A 20,348-nucleotide genomic window follows, 5' to 3' on the forward strand; every position below is an offset into this window, starting at 1 on the left:
TCAGAAAGCATGACTCAGCTCTTTTGAGCCCTCACACCCACAAATTCTACCGCCCTGGAATTGAACTCTCACTGGTGACTTCGCTTCTTGGTGCAGTGATTTTTCCTGCTGTCCCTACTGGGGACAGCCTCGGACCCAGTGAGCACCTGAGTTTTCCAGGAGGTTCAGCACACTTACAGATGCACAAATGCCAGTGTGCACAAAACCAGCTTGTCAACAGTTGAGCCAAAATAAACAGAAACCCTCCCATCTTAATCCTAATCACCATGAATGACTCTCGGTTCAAGCTAAACAGGCATATCACCTTTTCATATGATCAGAAAACAAACACATGTCTATCTTGGGTAAAAATGAAAATTTATAGCCACGAGAGTATTTGAGCAAAATTTTCTTAAGAACTGCCACAGAATAAGTATACTAAAGGTACAACTCACAGACATAATTTTTCCAAAACAATAATCAAGGAAACAGAGAACACTCCGTGTTGGCAACAATTACATTGGACATATTGCTATGGCAAATTAAAGCATTCCCTAAAGACAGACATTTCTATTTTAATCCTTGTTTAAAATAATTTAGGGCGTCTGAGTGGCTCAGTCGGTTAAGCATCTGACTTCAGCTCAGGTCATGATCCCATGGTTCATGGATTTGAGCCCCGCATCAGGCTCTGTGCTGACAGCTCGGAGCCTAGAGCCTGCTTCAGATTCTGTGTCTCCTTCTCGCTCCCTCTGTCTGTACCCAGCTTTCCTCCCTCTCTCAAAATCAACAAACATTAAAATAATTATACAATAATTCAAACAGGAAGCACTTGCTGGTTACTGACTCTGTGCCAGACCTAGGCTAAGTTAACCCTATGTATACAGTAGTCAACCAGACAGAGCTCCTACCCACAGGGCAGGGACGGAGGACATGCAAGGGCAGGCTCCCATGAATCAAGTACCTTATATAGAAAACCACTCCAAATCGTAAGACAGTAATCGTGTGGAAATAGCAGTCACTAGATGTACAGTAATCTACAGTAACTCTACACTAACTAAATTCTCGAAAACAATGAGTCACAAGCAGCATAAATCTGTCACTTTCTGTTTCTTTTATAAACTGGTGCTATAATGATCAAAAAGACAAACAAGAAGTAAGTTATTATGTTACAGTTAAACATACCTTTCCTATGAAATAATTTTTTTATTCAATTTATCCATGACGACATTTTTTTTCATTTTCTTGCTAACAGATCAGCCCATAGTCAATTCAATTGCAACATTATTCAAGAGATGTTTAATATTAAGCACCATCTGGTAGGACAAAAAACAAAAAATGTAAAACCATTTCTGTAAAAAGCAGAAAACAGATCGCTATTTCCACTTCTCAGAAGAAAGACAAAGAGAAGATCTACACAGTACACCTGGATAAAATCCCAGTTGAGTTATACAAGATACATAAAAGTGAAACCGGATAGAATCTCTATCAAAGATATCAGATTATCAAAGGAGAAAGTAAACATAAGCTACGGTCAGAGTGCTTAGACATGAGTAGCTTAAGCTCACATCACAAGTAAACCAACCATATCTGATAGTTAACAGAAAAAAACCCCAACACTGCAAAATTTACTAGGTACAGTAAGAGTCTGAACCATCCATTGACTAAACATTGTTTGAGTTCTTATTATGCACAAAGGTGTGTGAAGCATACAGATGTGAATTACATATGTTTTTGCCCTCCAGGAGCTTAAGAATAGTTTAGGAGCAAAGCTGCTTTAATGCAAAGCATAAGATGAAAACTTACTGGGGAAAAAAGTTCTGTAGATCATGAGTATCTACAGAAGAGAAAACCCACTTTTATCAAAGGGACACAGAGTTCAGTGGGGAGATGTGGACTGGAAGAGAAGACATTCAAAGAGAACAGGGTGGTGGGGCAGTTTCCCACATGTCATCTGCATTGTTAAACATGCAGTTTTCCTGGGTCTTATCATCAGAGGTCCTGGCCGTGCAGGGACAGCATGAAAACCAGGCTTCTCTGTTTCCTGTAAATACACCGTGTGGTTCTGATGTAAGCATTTCATAAATCCTATTTTGAGAAACACTGATTTGGAAGGCAAAAACTAAAGGGCAGACTTGGGAAAGATGAAGCAAATGACAGTGTTAAACAGAAAGAACTGCTTATAAAGGGTGCTTAAAGACTAAGCACACAGCACCCCTCAAATTGCAGATGAAGACACTGCTACTTACCTATGAAAAAATTTTGAATAAAGGAGTGAAACAGTCTACACTAGGCTCCATGGATTTGTGTATCATGTCAATCAGCTATCCTCTGCTTCTCTTGTGCTTCCCCTGCGTGTGTGTGCACGCGCGCGCGCACACACACACACACACACACACACACACACCACACTATCCTACCTCTCTATGTGGGATGAAAAAAAGGATGCATTCTGAAAGACATCCTACAATGGGAAAAGAAGAAAACTATCTGGCAAGTCAGACTTTCCCTCAGGTTCTCTTGTTAATTACACATCCCAAAGACATGAGCAGGGAGGGACGGGTGCAGGGAGGGACGGGTGTGCCCGCCTTTAGAGAAGCCACCGTGCAGTGCCCTGCCAGCCCTGGCACCAGCGCCCTAACCCACCCGTGGGAAACGACGGCAGGCGTGTGACTCCTCCCATCCACACGCTGTTACCATGGAGAGCATGGTGAGTGACAGAAAAATCACAGGCACTCAGGAATAACAGCAACTCTCATGGGTCTTTCCTTTCAAAAGTGACACGTGTGTGCGGTCAGAAGGAGCTCCAGAGGGAGCGGGACAGAGCCGTGTCTGACCTGAGGCAGAGGAGAGAGGGAGGAGGGGGCATGACTGGTTTCCCGCTGTTCTCACACTGGCAACCAAAGGGTTCTTTTTTTTTTTTTTTCCTCTTTCAGAAGTCATCAGGAAAGACAGTAATCATGTTCCCAAGTCAGGCCCTTCATCGTTAAAAACCACAAAGTAAGCATCGGTCGGCTTCTCCCTGCATGCTTATCATCATCCCCTAAGAGCTCTGCAGAGTGAAAAGTTGGTTACCACTCAGAATGACAAATATTACAAATATCGTGTTTAATATTAACCGCTTGCCTCGAGTTAAAGGCTTGCAGAGTAGAGCAAAGAGCTGACTAAAATAGAAGAATGGAATTGGCCAGAATACAATAGCCTCACGGGAATCGAGCCAAGGCTTCAGAAGATCCCTTCTTTCTTTTTAAGTGGGGGAAAAAAAGTTAAACATCTTAAAGGATCCCAAGAAGTCAATAGGGGAGACTGTAATTTAATACAGTCTGGCTGATAAAGAAATCTTTTGTTTCTTTCTCAGCTCCCTCTTCTACGTGCACCATGCAAGGGAAGAAGAAAATCGGCTATTATTTTCAGAAGCGAATTTGGGAGCCCACCCCGAGGGGGAAGACCAGAGGCTATGCAATCTCAGCGCCCCGAGCACCAGGGCAAGGCTTCCCTTTGATGCGGGAAGGAAAATGGGAATCGTGTGGAATGGAAAGCTTCCCAAGAGGATCAAAATTCCATGTGTGAAGCAAAGCTGTGTAACAGAGGAACTTCCAGTGTTGGGAAGAGTTAACTGGAAGGAGGGCATTCCACGCGGTCTGTGAAATTCCTCACACATGTGGCCAACCTCGTCAAACCCCGGTGGTGGAAATTCCTTCCCGACGCTCTTCACCCCGGAGCGGCGTTTGTGCTAAGGTTCTCTGATACTCCCTTTCTGCGCCACTTAGCTCTTGTTTGCTTCTAGGGTTTTATAGGACAGAGCATCTTCAAAGAAGCTGAAACCAGGCAAGGGCTGCGGTTCCAAGTCTGGCAAATGAGCTGCCGAAGTGTTTTAGCACGCCACTCCTGATTCTGCTGTGAGTGCTCTTTATCCCCATTAAAAGTGAGCTTTCAGAAATTACTGATAAAAACAAAATAGCAAAATCTTTCTTTAAAAACCTGGAAATGTGAACTTCTGGTGTGGGTAATTAAAAAGGAGTAACTTCGTTGCTCTGGAATGCCAAGATCCTCAAAAGAACAGACTAGGAAATAAGGTCATTTGTTGTCCACTCCATGGAGATTAAAAATGTAGAAAACGGAGCTTTCTAAGAAGAAAGGTACTTGATAAATTCCAGGCATAATTATGAGTTTTTCAATGTTCATTTCTTCATAACTTTCATTCTACTCCACCCACACCCTTGTACACCCAACTCTGCCTCATTCCTTCCCCCCACGATTCTCTCAGTTGAAGAAGCCCTGCTCATTCCCGTCTCTCTTACTCTTTTTTTAATATATTTTTTTAATGTTTTATTTATTTCTAGGAGAGAGAGAGAGAGACAGCGTGAGCAGGGGAGGGTCAGAGAGAGAGGGAGATACAGACTCTGAAATAGGCTCCAGGCTCTGAGCTGGCAGTCAGCACAGAGCCTGACGCGGGGCTCGAACCCACGAACCGCGAGATCATGACCTGAGCGAAAGTCGGACGCTTAACCGACTAAGCCACCCAGGTGCCACCCCCCGTCCCTCTTATTCTACTTTTCAGCTGTAACACCTTTCAGGTCTAAACAGAGATTAAATCACTTCTTTCCTCCAACTCTTTAACTCACTCTCTTCTTGACCCAAAGGTAATTATAATCTTTACCTTAAGTTACATTATACTAATTTTATAACATAGCCTATGAGACACAATTACACGCTTCCTCCTAAATTCTGTGAAATTATCTCTGGGTGCCATACAGTGAAATGTGATTGATCTACCATCATTCTAAGTGGCTGCTCTCCCCTTCAGTCACCGCAAGCACTGAATACACCAAAAGGGGCCACTGTTCAAAGCATTTTTTCCAATGCTCTTTCCTGAAAGTTTTAAGATCATATTTCTTTGATCTTCCCTGGTGGTGAGAGAAGCAACAATTCAACATATATTAAGGGGCTTGCCATATATATATATTACATTTTATATATTCTATCTCTGGCTAAATATTTGGGGGGCAGCAGAGAAGAAAGACAAAGATAAGGAAACTCTATCTCCATTCTCAAGGACTTTACATAGATGGCAATTTTTGAAGCTTCCAAATGTTTATAATAAAAGGTATNAGAGAGAGAGAGACAGCGTGAGCAGGGGAGGGTCAGAGAGAGAGGGAGATACAGACTCTGAAATAGGCTCCAGGCTCTGAGCTGGCAGTCAGCACAGAGCCTGACGCGGGGCTCGAACCCACGAACCGCGAGATCATGACCTGAGCGAAAGTCGGACGCTTAACCGACTAAGCCACCCAGGTGCCACCCCCCGTCCCTCTTATTCTACTTTTCAGCTGTAACACCTTTCAGGTCTAAACAGAGATTAAATCACTTCTTTCCTCCAACTCTTTAACTCACTCTCTTCTTGACCCAAAGGTAATTATAATCTTTACCTTAAGTTACATTATACTAATTTTATAACATAGCCTATGAGACACAATTACACGCTTCCTCCTAAATTCTGTGAAATTATCTCTGGGTGCCATACAGTGAAATGTGATTGATCTACCATCATTCTAAGTGGCTGCTCTCCCCTTCAGTCACCGCAAGCACTGAATACACCAAAAGGGGCCACTGTTCAAAGCATTTTTTCCAATGCTCTTTCCTGAAAGTTTTAAGATCATATTTCTTTGATCTTCCCTGGTGGTGAGAGAAGCAACAATTCAACATATATTAAGGGGCTTGCCATATATATATATTACATTTTATATATTCTATCTCTGGCTAAATATTTGGGGGGCAGCAGAGAAGAAAGACAAAGATAAGGAAACTCTATCTCCATTCTCAAGGACTTTACATAGATGGCAATTTTTGAAGCTTCCAAATGTTTATAATAAAAGGTATACTTGGTGAGTGCATTAAGTACAGAGAAAGCTAACAATTCAGAAGAGGCAAAGGTCACATGGACAGGGGAAATAACTAAAAGCTTCAAGAAACAAAAGTCATTACAAATGTGCTTTGAAGGAAGGAGGATTCACTGGGTTGAGCCTGGGTTTGGCTGGTGAGGAGCAGAGGGAGCGGCACATTCTTTGCAAGGTGAATGTGAAGTATGTTTAGAGAATGGTGAATAGACCCATAGTTTGTTTTGTTTTGTTTTTTTTTAGGAAGTCCAATATCATACTGTCCATTTAAAATCTTATGTTTCCTGGAGCATTGGGGTGGCTCAGTTGGTTAAGCATCCAACTTTGATCTTGTGGTTTGTGGGTTCGAGTCCCGTGTCCGAGCTGTGGTGACAGCTAAGAGCCTGGAGCCTGCTTCGGATTCTGTGTCTCCCTCCCTCGCTGCCCCTCATCTGCTCACGCTTGGTCTCTGACTCTCAAAAACGTATAAACGTTCAAAGTTGTTTAAAAATTTAAATAAAATCTTACATTTCCTTTTCCAACTTCAAATCCCTTCTTAATTGCTTGCTTTCTCTCTCTCACCCTTTCTCTTTCTTGACTGAGAGAGAGGAAGTGAGCATAAGAGAGGGGCAGAGGGAGGAGAGAGAGAGAATCTCAAGCAGCCTCCATGCCCAGCGGGGAGCCCAATGCTCGATCTCACAACCCTGAGATCACGACCTGAGCTGAAATCAGGAGTCGTACGCTTAAAATGAGTCATCCAGGCGCCCCAAGAATCTCTTTCTTCGTAGTCTTTTCTGAATCACCTCACCAAGCAGCCTGTCTTTCCATCTTACCTTCAACTGAACAGAAACACTTCGCTTCTACAAGTTGCTACAAATAACTTTTGCAAAGAAGTGGTGTATTTTTTTTTTAATGTTTATTTTTGAGAGAGAGAGACAGACAGACAGACAGACAGCAAACAGAGAAGGGGCAGAGAAAGAGGAAACACAAAATCTGAAGCAGGCTTCGGGCTCCGAGCTGTCAGCACAGAGCCTGATGCAGGTCTTGAACTCATGGACTGTGAGATCATGATCTGAGCCCAAGTCAGAAGCTTAACCGACTGAGCCACCCACATGCCCCAGAAGTGGTGTATTCTTTTTTTTTTCTTTTTTAAATGTTTTTTTTTTTTTTAATTTATTTCTAGGAGAGAGACAGAGAGAGAGACAGCGTGAGCAGGGGAGGGTCAGAGAGAGAGGGAGACACAGAATGAAACAGGCTCCAGGCTCTGAGCTGGCAGTCAGCACAGAGCCCGACGTGGGGCTCGAACCCACAAACCGCGAGATCATGACCTAAGCGAAAGTCGGACGCTTAACCGACTAAGCCACCCAGGCACCCCAGAAGTGGTGTATTCTTAACACAGAGTTAAATGAATAAAGATAATTCCCACCACCATTCGCTCACGTATTCATTGGTTTACTAAGTATGTATTTAATGGCCCACCTGGCAAAGGTCCTCCTTCTGAGGAAGAACAGATCCCTGCTCTCTAGGAATTCGAAGCAAACAAGATAAATACAGAAAGCAGTCAAAAAGGTGACAGGCTGAAGTCAGCTCTTACAGCATCTACACTGAAAGTCACTCAGGCAAAAATGAAACGCAACAACAAACGTCTAAAAGTTGAAGCAATATTGCTATTTCTACGTATTACATCTTCATGAGAGTAGGCTCTTTTAACTATTGCATAAAATATTGTGAAATCGAGCACAGTAACAAAACAGCAACAAAGTTCAGTATCCAAAGAAGAGTGTTTAAAAAAAAAAGTCGATGGTGGTAAATCTGAGAGGTTTTGTTTGTTTGTTTGCCTATTTCAGGATCACATATGGTAAAGAGTATATTAATAATTTTGCAGACGTGGGCACCTGGCTGGCTCAGTTGGTAGAGCGCACACTGGGTGTAGAGATTACTTAAAAATAAGATCTTAAAAAAAAATTGCAGCCGTACATGGTTTACCAAGCATTTTGAAACACCAACTTCCACTGAAATTAAAGTCAGTAATCCGCTTATAAAAAAACCAACTCCATTCCTAGAACTTGCTGGCCCTCTAGCTGTGCTAATAACTTTGTTTCTCTATACAAATTTTCATCTACAAATAGCAAGAGCTGGAACTCAGATTTACTTCCCTTATTAATGAATGGAAGTGATAGATAACCACCAGCTATCAACACAACTGAAACATTATAATCAATTTGTATGTATATGAGTAATTATTTTATAATTTGTCTAATTTCCAACATATAGAATTAAGCAGTTGAAGTGTGTGTTTTAATTACCATCAATATGTCAAATACTTACTAAAACACAGGCTTATCTTTAAAAGTGGGAGGCAGAAGAAATTAGTAAATTAAAATTATCTAAGTTGAAGACACTTAAGTCAAATGAAATGGCAAACTTTCCAAATACCATGGATGAAGCTATAGAAACATGCATATACAAGTTATTACTATCAAACTTTGCTTCAGAGTTTGCTCTCTACACGGCTCTTTGTAAACACTGCACTGGATATCAGGATAAAGGAACTCTCTGATCCATCATCCTTTACAAACTCTAGATTCTTCAGTGATTACTACCCATGAAATTTTAATATATGACCATTTTAAAAGGACTAAATTTGGGGCGTCTCAGTGGCTCAGTTGGTTAAATGTCTGACTCTTGACTTTGACCTCAAGTCATGACCTCCAGGTTTGTGAGTTCGAGCCCTGCATCAGGCTCTGTGCTGTCAGCAGGGAGCCTGCTTGGGGTTCTCTGTCTCCTCTTTCTCTGCCCCTCCCCCACCTCTTAGGTTCATTTATTCTCTTTCTCAAAAAGATAACCAGCAAAAGAGTTGTCCTCTTCATTGACTTTACAAAGAAAATTATTATGTTGTATTTTAAAGAAATATCCACTGCAAATAATAATAATCTTGGTACTAACACCATCTGGGTCATCTAAATGGGGATCTAGTTAATGTATGTGAAGTACTATCTAATAACAAAGTAGAGGTAAAAGATGCACTATAGTTAATAGTAACATATATAATCAGGAAAGAAGCCATTAAACTACCAAAAATTAGTCTGATTTTGCCTCTCCTCTGTATTTTGAATACGAACTTGAAGAGTTCCAATGCCAACAAAGGAAAAACAAACAGTGGTAGTTCCAAGAACAATGTTTTCCCTCTGAAACTGCTGGCCTATGTGTGTACATCAGCATGCCATCTTCCCAGATTTAGAATACTGCTGCAAATACCAACATACATGTTCTGTGAAAATAGCTCATTTTTTTTCAGGCAAGAAATTTCCAACAGGAAGAAAAATTAAGGGGACATGTGGGTAAGAGAAAAAGTGACAGAACTCTGACCTGTTATTAATGCATTGTACTTAAGTAACTCCCTGGATATCTGCCCTAATTCTGAGGATCTAAAAATTCATTCCTTGAGATTTAGATAAAAACGCAGTAAGTTCCCCTCTGAGACCTCTCTAACATATCTGCTGTGAAACATGCACTAGAAATTAGCACAAATTTCCTAAACACACAAATAAAAAATAAGCAACTAAATACTCAGCATATCTCAAATCGGCCATATTAACTGTATTGACATAGAATAGCTGTATTAATGCTTCCTGGAGAATAAACAGAAGTTTTAAAAATATATGATTTCAATTCCTAGCACAAAGTACATGTGTGTGTGTGTGCGCCTGTGTATACTGTACTTACAAATTTGTTACTTTGAGAACTCTGCAATAAAATATTTCTTGACAATGGGGGTGGGGGGACAAACATTTCAGAGTAGTATGTGGTGGGAAAAAATAAATTTAAAGCCCATTTGTTTTCCAAAGGGCAACACAACAGCAGCTCACTTTGTGAAAACACACTGAAGTGTACACTCATACTTGGACCTTCTCCATGGTTTTGTTCTACTTCTACAGCAAGACTGCATATGGTTATATAAGGAGGAGTTAGACCCCAGATTCTCTCCCTGTTTCCGGCAGAAGATAGTTTATTCCCTAGAAGAAACTGAACCAGAGAGTCTTTGGCTCAAAGACCTCAGGCCTAGTAGAAAACACTGTTATGAAAACAGGAATCAATTAAAAATCCACACACTAAAGCCTGTGATTCCAGCTCTCTTCCCCACTCTGCTTCGTGCATCTTGGCACTCACTGCCCACGGAGAAGACCAAAGGATTCCTCTCAACTAAAGCTGACGTGCCCTCGGGAAAAGAGCCACAGATGTTGTCTTTGGAAGTCCCCCAGTCAAACTACAGGCTCACCCCTGAGAGCCACGGCTGGGAAGCTGTGTGGCAGTGAAACCCTGCCCATATGTCATGGTACCCAATTCACGTTTCAGTGACTCACCATCAAATAGGAACAGAGAGCAAAGGATCACCACGTAGCTACATTTCTAACACAGAAGTCAGACACCTACGCAAACAGGAGAAAAACACATCAAGGCAGCACAAGAAGGAAATAAATACGTAAATAAATAAACTTCATGTCCTCAGAAACGGAAGAAATGCACCCATGGGGGAAAAAAAGGAGACAATGCTATTAAATGCACACAAATAAAAAAACGAACAAGAGCTCTTAAAAACTAAACACAGCAGAAATTCAGAGGAGTTGAGATGTAGCAGAGAACACTCACCAAGAAATTGGGCTGTAAGACAAAGGCGAAGGAAAATCAGAGGACAAACAAGGAAGTCTGAACAGGAATTCATAGAAAGAAAAGAGAAAACCAAGGCAGTGGAGAAGATTATCAAAAAAACATAATGAGAAAGTTTTCCAGAACTGAAAGGCATATCTTTACCTTTTTGCAGATCGAGGGTTTGTCATAATGTCTGAAATTAATAGAGTGCCATAAAAGGAATATCCTAAAATCTTTTGGAAGTTACTTAAAACAAACAAAAAAGACAGAAAAAAGGTCACGTGACATACAAAGAGAGGAATCAGAATAGCATATCACTTTTTAATAGCAACGGTAGAGGCTAGAAAATAATGGTGCGCTGGCTTCAAAATTCTAGGGACACTTGTTTACCTACGTAGAAGCCAGACAACTCAAGAAGAAGCCAACTCAAGTGGGAGAGAAAAATATTTTCAGATCTGCAGAGTGTCGAATGAACTGGTCTCCCACGTCTCCTTTCTCAGGAAGATATTCCATTAAAAAGAGGGAGGAGACCACGTCTTTCTTCAAGTTACTAGATGTCAGAAAACTACGGGTGCAACACAGGGGAGACACGGACAGAGCTACCAGCTCAGTGCCAGGAGGTCACCCCAGACAACAGCTGTGCATCAGGCCCACAGGGCCAGTCCCCACCCTGACTCTAGGAGAACAGAAGTGTCCAAGGAAAAGGTGTCAAGAGGAATGCTAGAGTGCTGTCAGAAAACTTAGGAAGGCCAGAGAAACAGGAAAGCACACCAGTGAGAGGCTACTCTCCGGGCAGCACAAGAAAGCAGGCAGAGCCCCGGCGTTTGAGGGGTCCGCTGTGGGCCCCAGCTCCAGGCTCACAATAAGGACAATCAAAGCTGATACCTGTTCATGGGTGAAGCAGCAGTTTGTACATAGGGCATGGCAATGAAAAAGGGTTACATCTTCACCTTCCATAGTAAGAAGTCAGCATATAGTGCCCCGTAACAAAAAATGCTAAAATAGCAGTATATACAGAGTATTCCAGAAGATGGAGGAAAACAGCAAAAAGAGCCAAAAGACTCAGAGGCAGTCGCCTGGGGAGCAGGACTGGGGTAGAAGCACGGGCTGGAGTCCCAGGCACCAATTTCTTGTTACGTGAGTCTTATAAGAATTCTCTATAAGTCAAAGTTTCTTAGTATAATAAGTTTATTACAATCTTTAAAAAATCTACATAGGATATTTGATGGAAAAAAAAGTTTAAATTTTTAAACTATGAAACAAAACCAAGGAATGTATGAAACAGCAGGCAAGAGAGCTGGAGAGCATGGCCGGCAGCAGGAAAATGGCCGCCTTGTCCCGGTGACAGGGGAGGAGTGCTTCCTCTGGCACTGGGGGGGAGGGGGGGGCTGTGTGCTGAGAGACGGGGAGCACAGGAGAAGCAAGCGTAGAAAAGAAACGTATAGATGTAGAATCAACAGAGACAGAGGGCCAATCGGGAAACTCGGAAAGAACTAATTAACAGGCAGGGCAACGCCCCAAATATCTGTTCACCTGCATATTTCTGGGTTTAGTCCCCAAATGCTGGCTCCTTGGGAGTGTCACATGCCCCCGTGGAATTAGAAGCACTTTGATTTTGTGTTTAGGTTTTAATTTTGGAATTATTATGAAACACGCAAATAGAATAATATGGAAGATGATAATGATCATTCAAGTATCCACTATTCAGCTTTTCCAAATATTAACATTTTTGTCATAATTGCCTCTCCTTTTTATTCTATTTTATTGATTTTTTAATATAATTTATTGTCAAATTGGCTAACATACGGTGTGTAACTCTGGTTTTTCTTCACATCGTATAAATCTTTTGCACTTTATGGTATGTAAAGTGTGTTCTTGGTTTTGGGGGTAGATTCCCGATATTCATCGCTTACATACAACACCCAGTGCTCATCCCAACAAGTGCCCTCCTCAGTGCCCATCACCGATTTTCCCCTTTCCCTCGCCCCCCATCTAATTTTTTTTAAAGAAATAAACACTATGAGTATAGCTGAAACCGTCTTCAGACCATTCCCTAATCCTATCCTCCTAACTAACTGCCTCACAGCACGTAACCATTAATCTGAATTCGTCAGGTAACATCCCATCCACTCATCTCTAAGATGAAAGCAATGGTTTGAATGAATTCTACCGCCTCTTTGTTGGTGTCTTAGGAGTTCTTGATGCTCTGGAATGGAAGTTCAGAAGCCTACAGTGTTATGAAATACACAAAAATATTTCAAAATCATTTCAAACCTCAAAAACAGACTGAATCATGATGTAGTTGACACTTAGGCAAAAAAAAAAAAAACATAGTAAGTTTATTATAGTAGTGTCAGTAAAAGCATTATTATCAATACATAGGGCATATAAAAACCCAAGTTCAAGGATTCCACTGTGGTTTCCTCTTCTCGTGTCCATCAGCTCCAGGGAACGATAAGGAGGAGGTCCTTGAGCACAACACCCTGGTTGGAGTTCTAACTGCCTAAATGACCAGTTCAGTGCAGCACCCGCCTGCCACGTGTCACTGTATTCTGCTCTGCCTGGCAGTCACAGCAAACATACTCTTTAAACTAATCTGTATACAGCACAGGGCATACAGTCAATAGCCCTGTAATAGTGTACAGATGGAATAGTGACAGCGGGTAACTTGTGGTGACGTTTATAGTAACGCATGTAGTTTTGTAATGAATCCAGTGGTCAGACCATGACGTGGTACACCCGAAACAAATAGATGTCAACTATACTTCCGTTCAAAACAAATAATAGTCTGTAATGCTATTTTTACTTAAAAATGCCCTTCATGAGCGTTGCCTCAGTGGCCCAGTCAGTTACGCGTCCGACCTTGGCTCAGGTCATGATTTCACCGTTCCAGAATCTGTGTCTCTCTCAGATTCTGTGTCTCCCTCAGATTCTGTGTCTCTCTCACTGTCTCTGCCCCTCCCCTACCTGTGTTCTCTCGTGAAAATAAACATTAAAAAAATGTCCTTTATGATGTAACAGAAAATTATTTGCACTGCATCTTGACCCATGAGTACACATCTCCTTTATTTTCTGCGTGATAAAACAGGAAGCACATAAAAGGCATCTCTGCTGTGTACTACAGTAGGATGCCTATCTCAAAGAAAACACATGCATGATTATTTGAGCCGTGAGCCAAATGAGTTAATAACTCCAGGAATACCTATTTTATGTGGAAGGACAACTGACCAACCCGCTATCCAGATGTGGGTGTTTGGCAGACATTTTCTCTACAACACTCAAGTGGGAAGGTCATTTCAGGAGAAACAACTGACAGTAGTTGTTGCCAAGGATAGTCGTCAAGCTTCCAAATTACAAATCAAAATTTTGGAAGATTTGTTTCTGCTGTGAACTTGACAGCTTCCTAATACTTAAAAGATTTTTCTGATGAGATCAGTGGTGATATTAACAACTGTGATGTCTTGAAATTGCACAATAAAATGTGTTAACGTTTGGAATTCTGCATTATCTAATGACCCAGTATTTTCCCAAAGACCAATAACTAATACAGTAAAATGCAATCTGGGCAAGGATCCATTCAAAGTGCAAGAAAAGATCAACAGAACCTAATATAAAAGAAATTTTTAAAGTTCAACAACAAGGTTTTGAGTTCCATACTGGAACCAACATTTAAGAAATGACCACTTGTCAAGTTCTGGTATAGTATCAAAGAAGACTATTCACAATAATCTGAAAAGATAATTATAATACTCTTCTCTTTTCAACTACATACCTGCACAAGCTTTATAATAAATACTTACTATGTTAATCTTTCTGGGTGTTAAAAACCACAAACACATAATCACAGTGGTAAGTTACCATCGGATCATTAGCATTCATTTAGAAAAAATGAAAAATTCATTATTTAAAGTTACATTCTTCTGCAGTTATAGTCTCATTTATCTTCAATAAATATATAAGTCTCAGAGGCTTAATTTACCAGAGAATCAAGAATGATCACTGCTCTAAAAAAGAAATGAATACAGGAAATTCTTAAACCTGTTTTAGGTACACTCAAATCCCTTCTCTCCAGTTATAAAGGAGCAGACCCTTTTCACTTAATATTTTACTTTTTTTTATTAAAAATTTTTAAATTCATTTTTGAGAGAGAGAGAGAGAGAGAGAGAGAGAGCATTAACAGGGGAGGGGCAGAGAGAGATGAAAACACAGAATACGAAGCAGGCTCCGGGCTCTGAGCTGTCAGCACAGTTAAAAGACTGAGCCACCCAGGCACCTTAACATTTGACTCTCAAAAGCCACACACCAATCACCCAGAGGGCATGGTGTTAGTGGATATAAACCTTAGTTCTTAAACTGCTAGGAAAATGTCTTCTCACAGAAAAAAAAAAAAAAAACAAAAAACACTCACCTTTATATATATTTCAAAAGAAATAATTTAATCTGATCAAACCTCTGCAGTTTGGAAGACACCAAATAACAAACTTGCCACAGAAAGGTTAAGAAACAGAAGTGTTTTCCAGAGAAACATTCTTCTTACACAGATCTATCCAGTTAATGAATATCATAAATCACTTGTTTCAAAGGCAGGGACCTTGAAAAAGTTTCCAGAATGAAATTGACAATGTCCTCACTTAATAAAGTCCTATCACCCCACCCTCTAAAAGAGAAAGTTTACCCACTTTGGTTGAAGTCCAAATATTCCAGAAGCAGCAAAGAGGCTGACACTGTCTCCTCTTCTAATTATCTACCCATTTTGCTATGCTTACCTTTGCAGTTCACTGAGGCCCCTGGCACTGGGCAGGCAGGGGTTTTGCCTTAGGAAGTTTTGTTTCAAGTTGAGGTGCGTGAGGTCTTGGCTGTAGAAGAGGTTGGCGGGCAGGTGCTCCAGGCTACAGCAGGAGAGGTCCACTGAGCTAATGCGCTGCGAAGCCACCTGCAGACACACAAAACCCAGCCCGATTTTAATGCCATCCATTCATCCTACAGATGCCCTCTATGGACAGAAATACGATAACCCCCTAGGGAACACAGGCCTACTGTGCAAGGGGCACATGTAGCCCAAATAGAAGCCAGTAGAGTATTTACTTCATACAGAATGGAGTCCCATACTAAATGCAGAAAACCACGTCCCTGCCTGGAAGGTACTCACGGTAACCTAGTGCGGAAGACAGGTTACAAAGAGCACAGACTATCCTATCGGGTTCAGTGACGTCAGTCATCTCCCCCAACTGTAGGGGTTAAGCTCCTGAACGCATTCACCATAAGCCTTCAGAGTAAACACAGGGTTAGGAGATGGACACTAAGGTCCAGATGAAACCTATCAGAGCCCTTGCACAGACTGAATTAAAACAGCACAAATGAAGAAAAGCAGAGTCCATGTCCTTGTACACACATCTTTCGTGACACCGGTAGGGTCTGATCGGACTCCACTGTGTGCTTGCTCTCAGTTCTCTGGTTGTCTCTCCCACAGAGCTTCAGTGAGATGCTCATAAAATTCCCTGTGCTTTGCTCCATGCAAGTCTCCCCGGCTAAACGACCCCTGCCGTGGCCAGGGTCCCAGGCTGCAGAGCAGCCGGCATGCAGGAGGCAGAAAAAGCGCTGGATGACCTGTATTTCTCAAAGGCTTTCTCCAAAATCCAGGTCACGTGGTGCCACTTTATGCCTGGGCATGTGGCTGCAGCCCCACTTACACATACCTTGGCTCCTTCTCTCCTCACAGAGGCCACCGGAGTATTATTCTAAGATCTGGGTTGATTCTCCCTCATGCTCTTTACGTTCACCAAAGCTTTACGGCAGAAACTCCACTCCTTATCTGTGATCAGTCAAATGTCCCTTTCTATTACCAAACTCCAGCCTTGTGTCTCCCAGTTACAGAAGGCGGCAGGGCGGGGTCCTCAGGACTGGGACTCCCAGCTCCCGGCTGAGAGGGTGTGAACAGATCAGTGAGCCCCCCAAACTCCAGTTTTCTCATCTGTGTAACAGACACCAGGACCACACCTGCATCTACACGCCGGCCCAGAAACAGCATTCAGCAAGTGGCGGCTGCCGCACGGTCACCATTATTACTACTTACTCCTCCTCCTTCCAAACAGAATGATTGACATCCTCTATCTACTGAAATCCAAGTTCTCCTGATGCTAAAAAGGTACTCAGAAGTGAATGTGCATAAAACCCATTCTGCTGACGGCCCATTTGAGGTTAGAAAGAAATTACGGTGCACACAGGAGAGCTAAGGGGAGACAGGGGTGGGAAAGGCTTGGCAGGGCTCAACTCAAAGACCTGACAGAGGAAGTCTGAGTTCGCATTTTAGCAATTATATCTTTCCTTGTATTTTCACTATTAAATAAGAAAGTGAAGAAATTGTTTTCCACACATGGAAAAAAGAAAATCCCAATCAGGGCCACTCACCCATATACACCAAAAGACGTAACAAGAGCCCTGGGGCATGTAATGGCCCTGAAAGCCAGGTGCAAATGCACCACATAACCTGCTCGCAGGACCTAAGGTCCATATGTGTTGAGCATGCAAAGGCACGCCAGACCTTACATCTCTGGCAGTACGACAGGGAACGAGGCAGACGCAGTCTCGGCCCTGCAGGGCCACAGCTCAAGAGGAGGAGGGGAAATGAAGGCACCACATGATAATGGCTACAGTAACTGTACGTGCAAGGGACACAGCATGATCTAAGAAGTCAGGGAAGGCTTCTCTGAGGACCTAATGTCCAAGCTCAAACCTGAAACTCGAGTGGAACTCTGTGTTTCTGTCTGCCCCACATCCTTTCCCCACTTCCTCTTGCAGCAATCCTTCCAACACGGGAGACCCTGACGGAGCTGCAAACGAAGCACGCCGCCCCCGGTTGCAGGGGTAGTAGGCATGCACGCCAGGCACGAGCAATCAGAGTACCCCAGCACCTGAGCCCACGGACTGAGGCAACAGCTACTGACTGGCACGTGACCCAAGGTAGGCTAACCAGAGGCCTTCTCTGGGATGTGTATACTCTGCAGCCAGGAGAGAGAGAGAAAACACAAACACACACCCCTCCATATACTAGGTACGAACAGTTACACAGGGGTAACTTTTAACCACATAAACCATACACTGGTCACGTCCCAAATTACTGATACCAAATGCTTCTATGTGGGTAGGGAGGAAAAAGGACATAAGAATGGGGAGACAGGAGATCTGGAGTCATCTGAAATGATTATTTCCTTATAAGAGGGACAACGGAAGATATGAAGGAACTATGGAAATATGTTAACAGCTGGGAAGACAAGTACGTGGAAACTGTAATATTATCCTTTTTGCTCTTCTCTGTGCATGTGTGTGTGTGTTTAACGTGAAACATGAAAACAAAACGTAACTTCAATTAACGTTTCAGTAAGAAAGAAGAAAACAGATGAGAGCAGTCTTTTGGTTTTCCTTGCATCCAGTGTTCCACTGGCCGGTATGCCAGGGACCGCAAGTCAGCTTGTAACCAAAGGGTCTCCTTAACCTACTGCGATGGGCTGAACGGTGGTCCCAGGAAGGATCTGAGGCAGAGCGAAACACAGATTTCCCCATCCTAATCCCTGGAATCTGTAAATATTATCTTATATAGCAAGAGTGACTATTACCCTGTATGAGGAAAGCTGTGATTAAGGATCTTGACGGGAGGTGCGTCTCCTGGATTATGCGGATGGGCCCTAAGTGTGGTTATATGTATCCCTGTGAGAGAGAGAGAGGTGGAGGGAGTTTTCAGACAGAAGATGTCAATGTGACCATGGGGGCAGAGGCGCAGTAGCATGGGCCACAAGCTAAAGAATGCTTGGAGCCACCAGAAGCTGGAAGAGGGAGGAATGGATTCTCCCCTAGAGCCTCCAAAATGAGGAGGGTCCCACCAACATCTTGCTTTTGGGTTTCTTGCCTCTAGAACTGCACAAATTCCTGTTGTTTTAAAGCCACCAAGATATGGTTAATTTGGAAACTAATACACCTTTCATAATTTTTTCCAGAGTACTTTTCATTTTTATTCATTCACCATGTTTACTGAATACCTACTATGTGCCAATTAACTGACCTAGGTAAGCACGTGGTATGCCTTCAGTAAACAAAATGAAGATCTCTGCCTTCTTTTTACTTAGAATCTGTAAGTAAATTCTATGTTAAAAACTGGAAAATACTATAGAAAATAGAGCAAGGAAAATGGGGCCAGGATTGTTGGGAAGGGGGTAGGTTATATTTAAATAGGTTGGTCAGGGTGGGCCTCACTGAAAAGGTTACATTTAGATATGATGGACATGAGGAAGGTAGCTGAAAGGATATGTCTAGAAGAATGCTCCAGGCAGAGGAAGCAGCAAGCGGAAAGGCCCTGGAAACTAGAAAAGGATGTGCCTGGCATGTTCGAGGAACAGCATGGAGACTGGTAAGGTAAGGGGAGAATGGCCTGTGACGAGATCAGAAAGGTAGGGGGAATGGGCGTGGGCACCAAATCCTTCAGGGACTTTTAGGGCACTGTACCCACTCTGCCTTTTAATGTGGGAAAAATGGGAGGCGTGGAAAGTTCTGAAAAGTCTCTGTCTCCCCGAGGGCAGGGACTCTTGACTATTTTGTTCACTGATACACCCATGCTGAGCACTTGGTGAGACCTCAGAGAAGTATGTGCCAGAAGAATAGTCCTTGAACTACTTTACAACCCCTCCTTCGTCGCCAGCTCACATGTGACCCACCCTGTGTACTCTTTCACACGGAGACTACTTTGAAGAAGATAACTTCTATTTCGACTGAAGCATCACACTAAATACTCTCTGGGCAACTAAAGATAATGATTAAATGTCAAGTGGGATTTGAGTCCATTCCTCATTCTGGACCACAAGCTGTTGCTGCTGTAAACAAGGGGGAAGGAACCACATTAACAAGGCTGCCTCCAGCACAAGCAGCCTGTGGGAGCCGTGGCAGAGTGGGGGGTGGCTGCGGCAGGGACAGAAATGATCGCAGCAGGGCAGGGAGCTGCCGAGGGGACCCTAAGAGCTAGCGCGAGTTGCACCTCTTCCCAGTCCCTGCAACAAAGTGGGGGGACATCAGGGCTTCCACCCCCGAGCAGCCTGGGCACATAAGGACCATGCCACGAAGCGGTTTTGCTTGAACCCCAGATGGAAAAGCTACCAGCTGGACCTAAAGACGCTGTGACCCACATACACAGCACCTATTAAAACTAAGATCCTTCACAAGAAAGACCTAAATAAGTAATAAAAATAAATCAGAAAGCCACCTGGATACACCTCGGAGCAAGTAGCCTTTTATTATTCTTTTTTTTAAAAATTTTTTTTTTTGAGAGAGACAGAGAGAGAGGCAGAGAGGCAGAGAGACAGACAGACAGAGCATGAGCAGGGGAGGGGCAGAGACAGAGGGAGACACAGAATCCGAAGCAGGCTCCAGGCTCTGAGCTGTCAGCACAGAGCCTGACACGGGGCTTGAACTCACAAACCATGAGATCATGACCCGAGCTGAAGTCGGACCCTTAACTGACTGAGCCACCCGGGTGCCCTTACTCTTTTTTTAAAGTAGTAATAACAATAATAACAGCTAACATTTGGGGGGTGCTTCAGCTGTGAGAGATCCTCTACTAGCTGCTGCAGACATTATACGTAATCTTTACAACAACTCAGTACAGTAATGGTTTATCCTCATTTCAAAGATGAAGGTAAAACTGAGGCACAGAGTGTGCCCGTGGTCACACGGTTAAAGCAGTAGCAGGAGCCGAGTCTGAATGGGGGCCTGTACCTGTAAGTCTCCTGATAACATAATAACAGAACCCCTTTGACCACAGAGTATCAGATGTCATCCCTAGGAGAAGCTTAAGCCTCACCTCAG

General features: G+C 42.8%; 1 protein-coding gene across 1 annotated transcript in view; it reads right to left on the reverse strand.

Annotated features, from left to right (window-relative positions):
• The window catches only part of PHLPP1 (PH domain and leucine rich repeat protein phosphatase 1), a 213,732-nt gene that overhangs the window by 70,464 nt on the left and 122,920 nt on the right, over positions 1 to 20,348 (reverse strand). The window contains exon 5 of the mRNA XM_077777552.1: positions 15,266 to 15,432. Within this exon, the coding sequence (XP_077633678.1) occupies positions 15,266 to 15,432 (167 nt within the window). The remainder of the gene's footprint in view (positions 1 to 15,265; positions 15,433 to 20,348) is intronic.

This window comes from Crocuta crocuta, unplaced genomic scaffold, assembly GCF_008692635.1.
Source record: "Crocuta crocuta isolate KB4526 unplaced genomic scaffold, BGI_CrCroc_1.0 scaffold36, whole genome shotgun sequence".
NCBI lineage: Eukaryota > Metazoa > Chordata > Mammalia > Carnivora > Hyaenidae > Crocuta > Crocuta crocuta.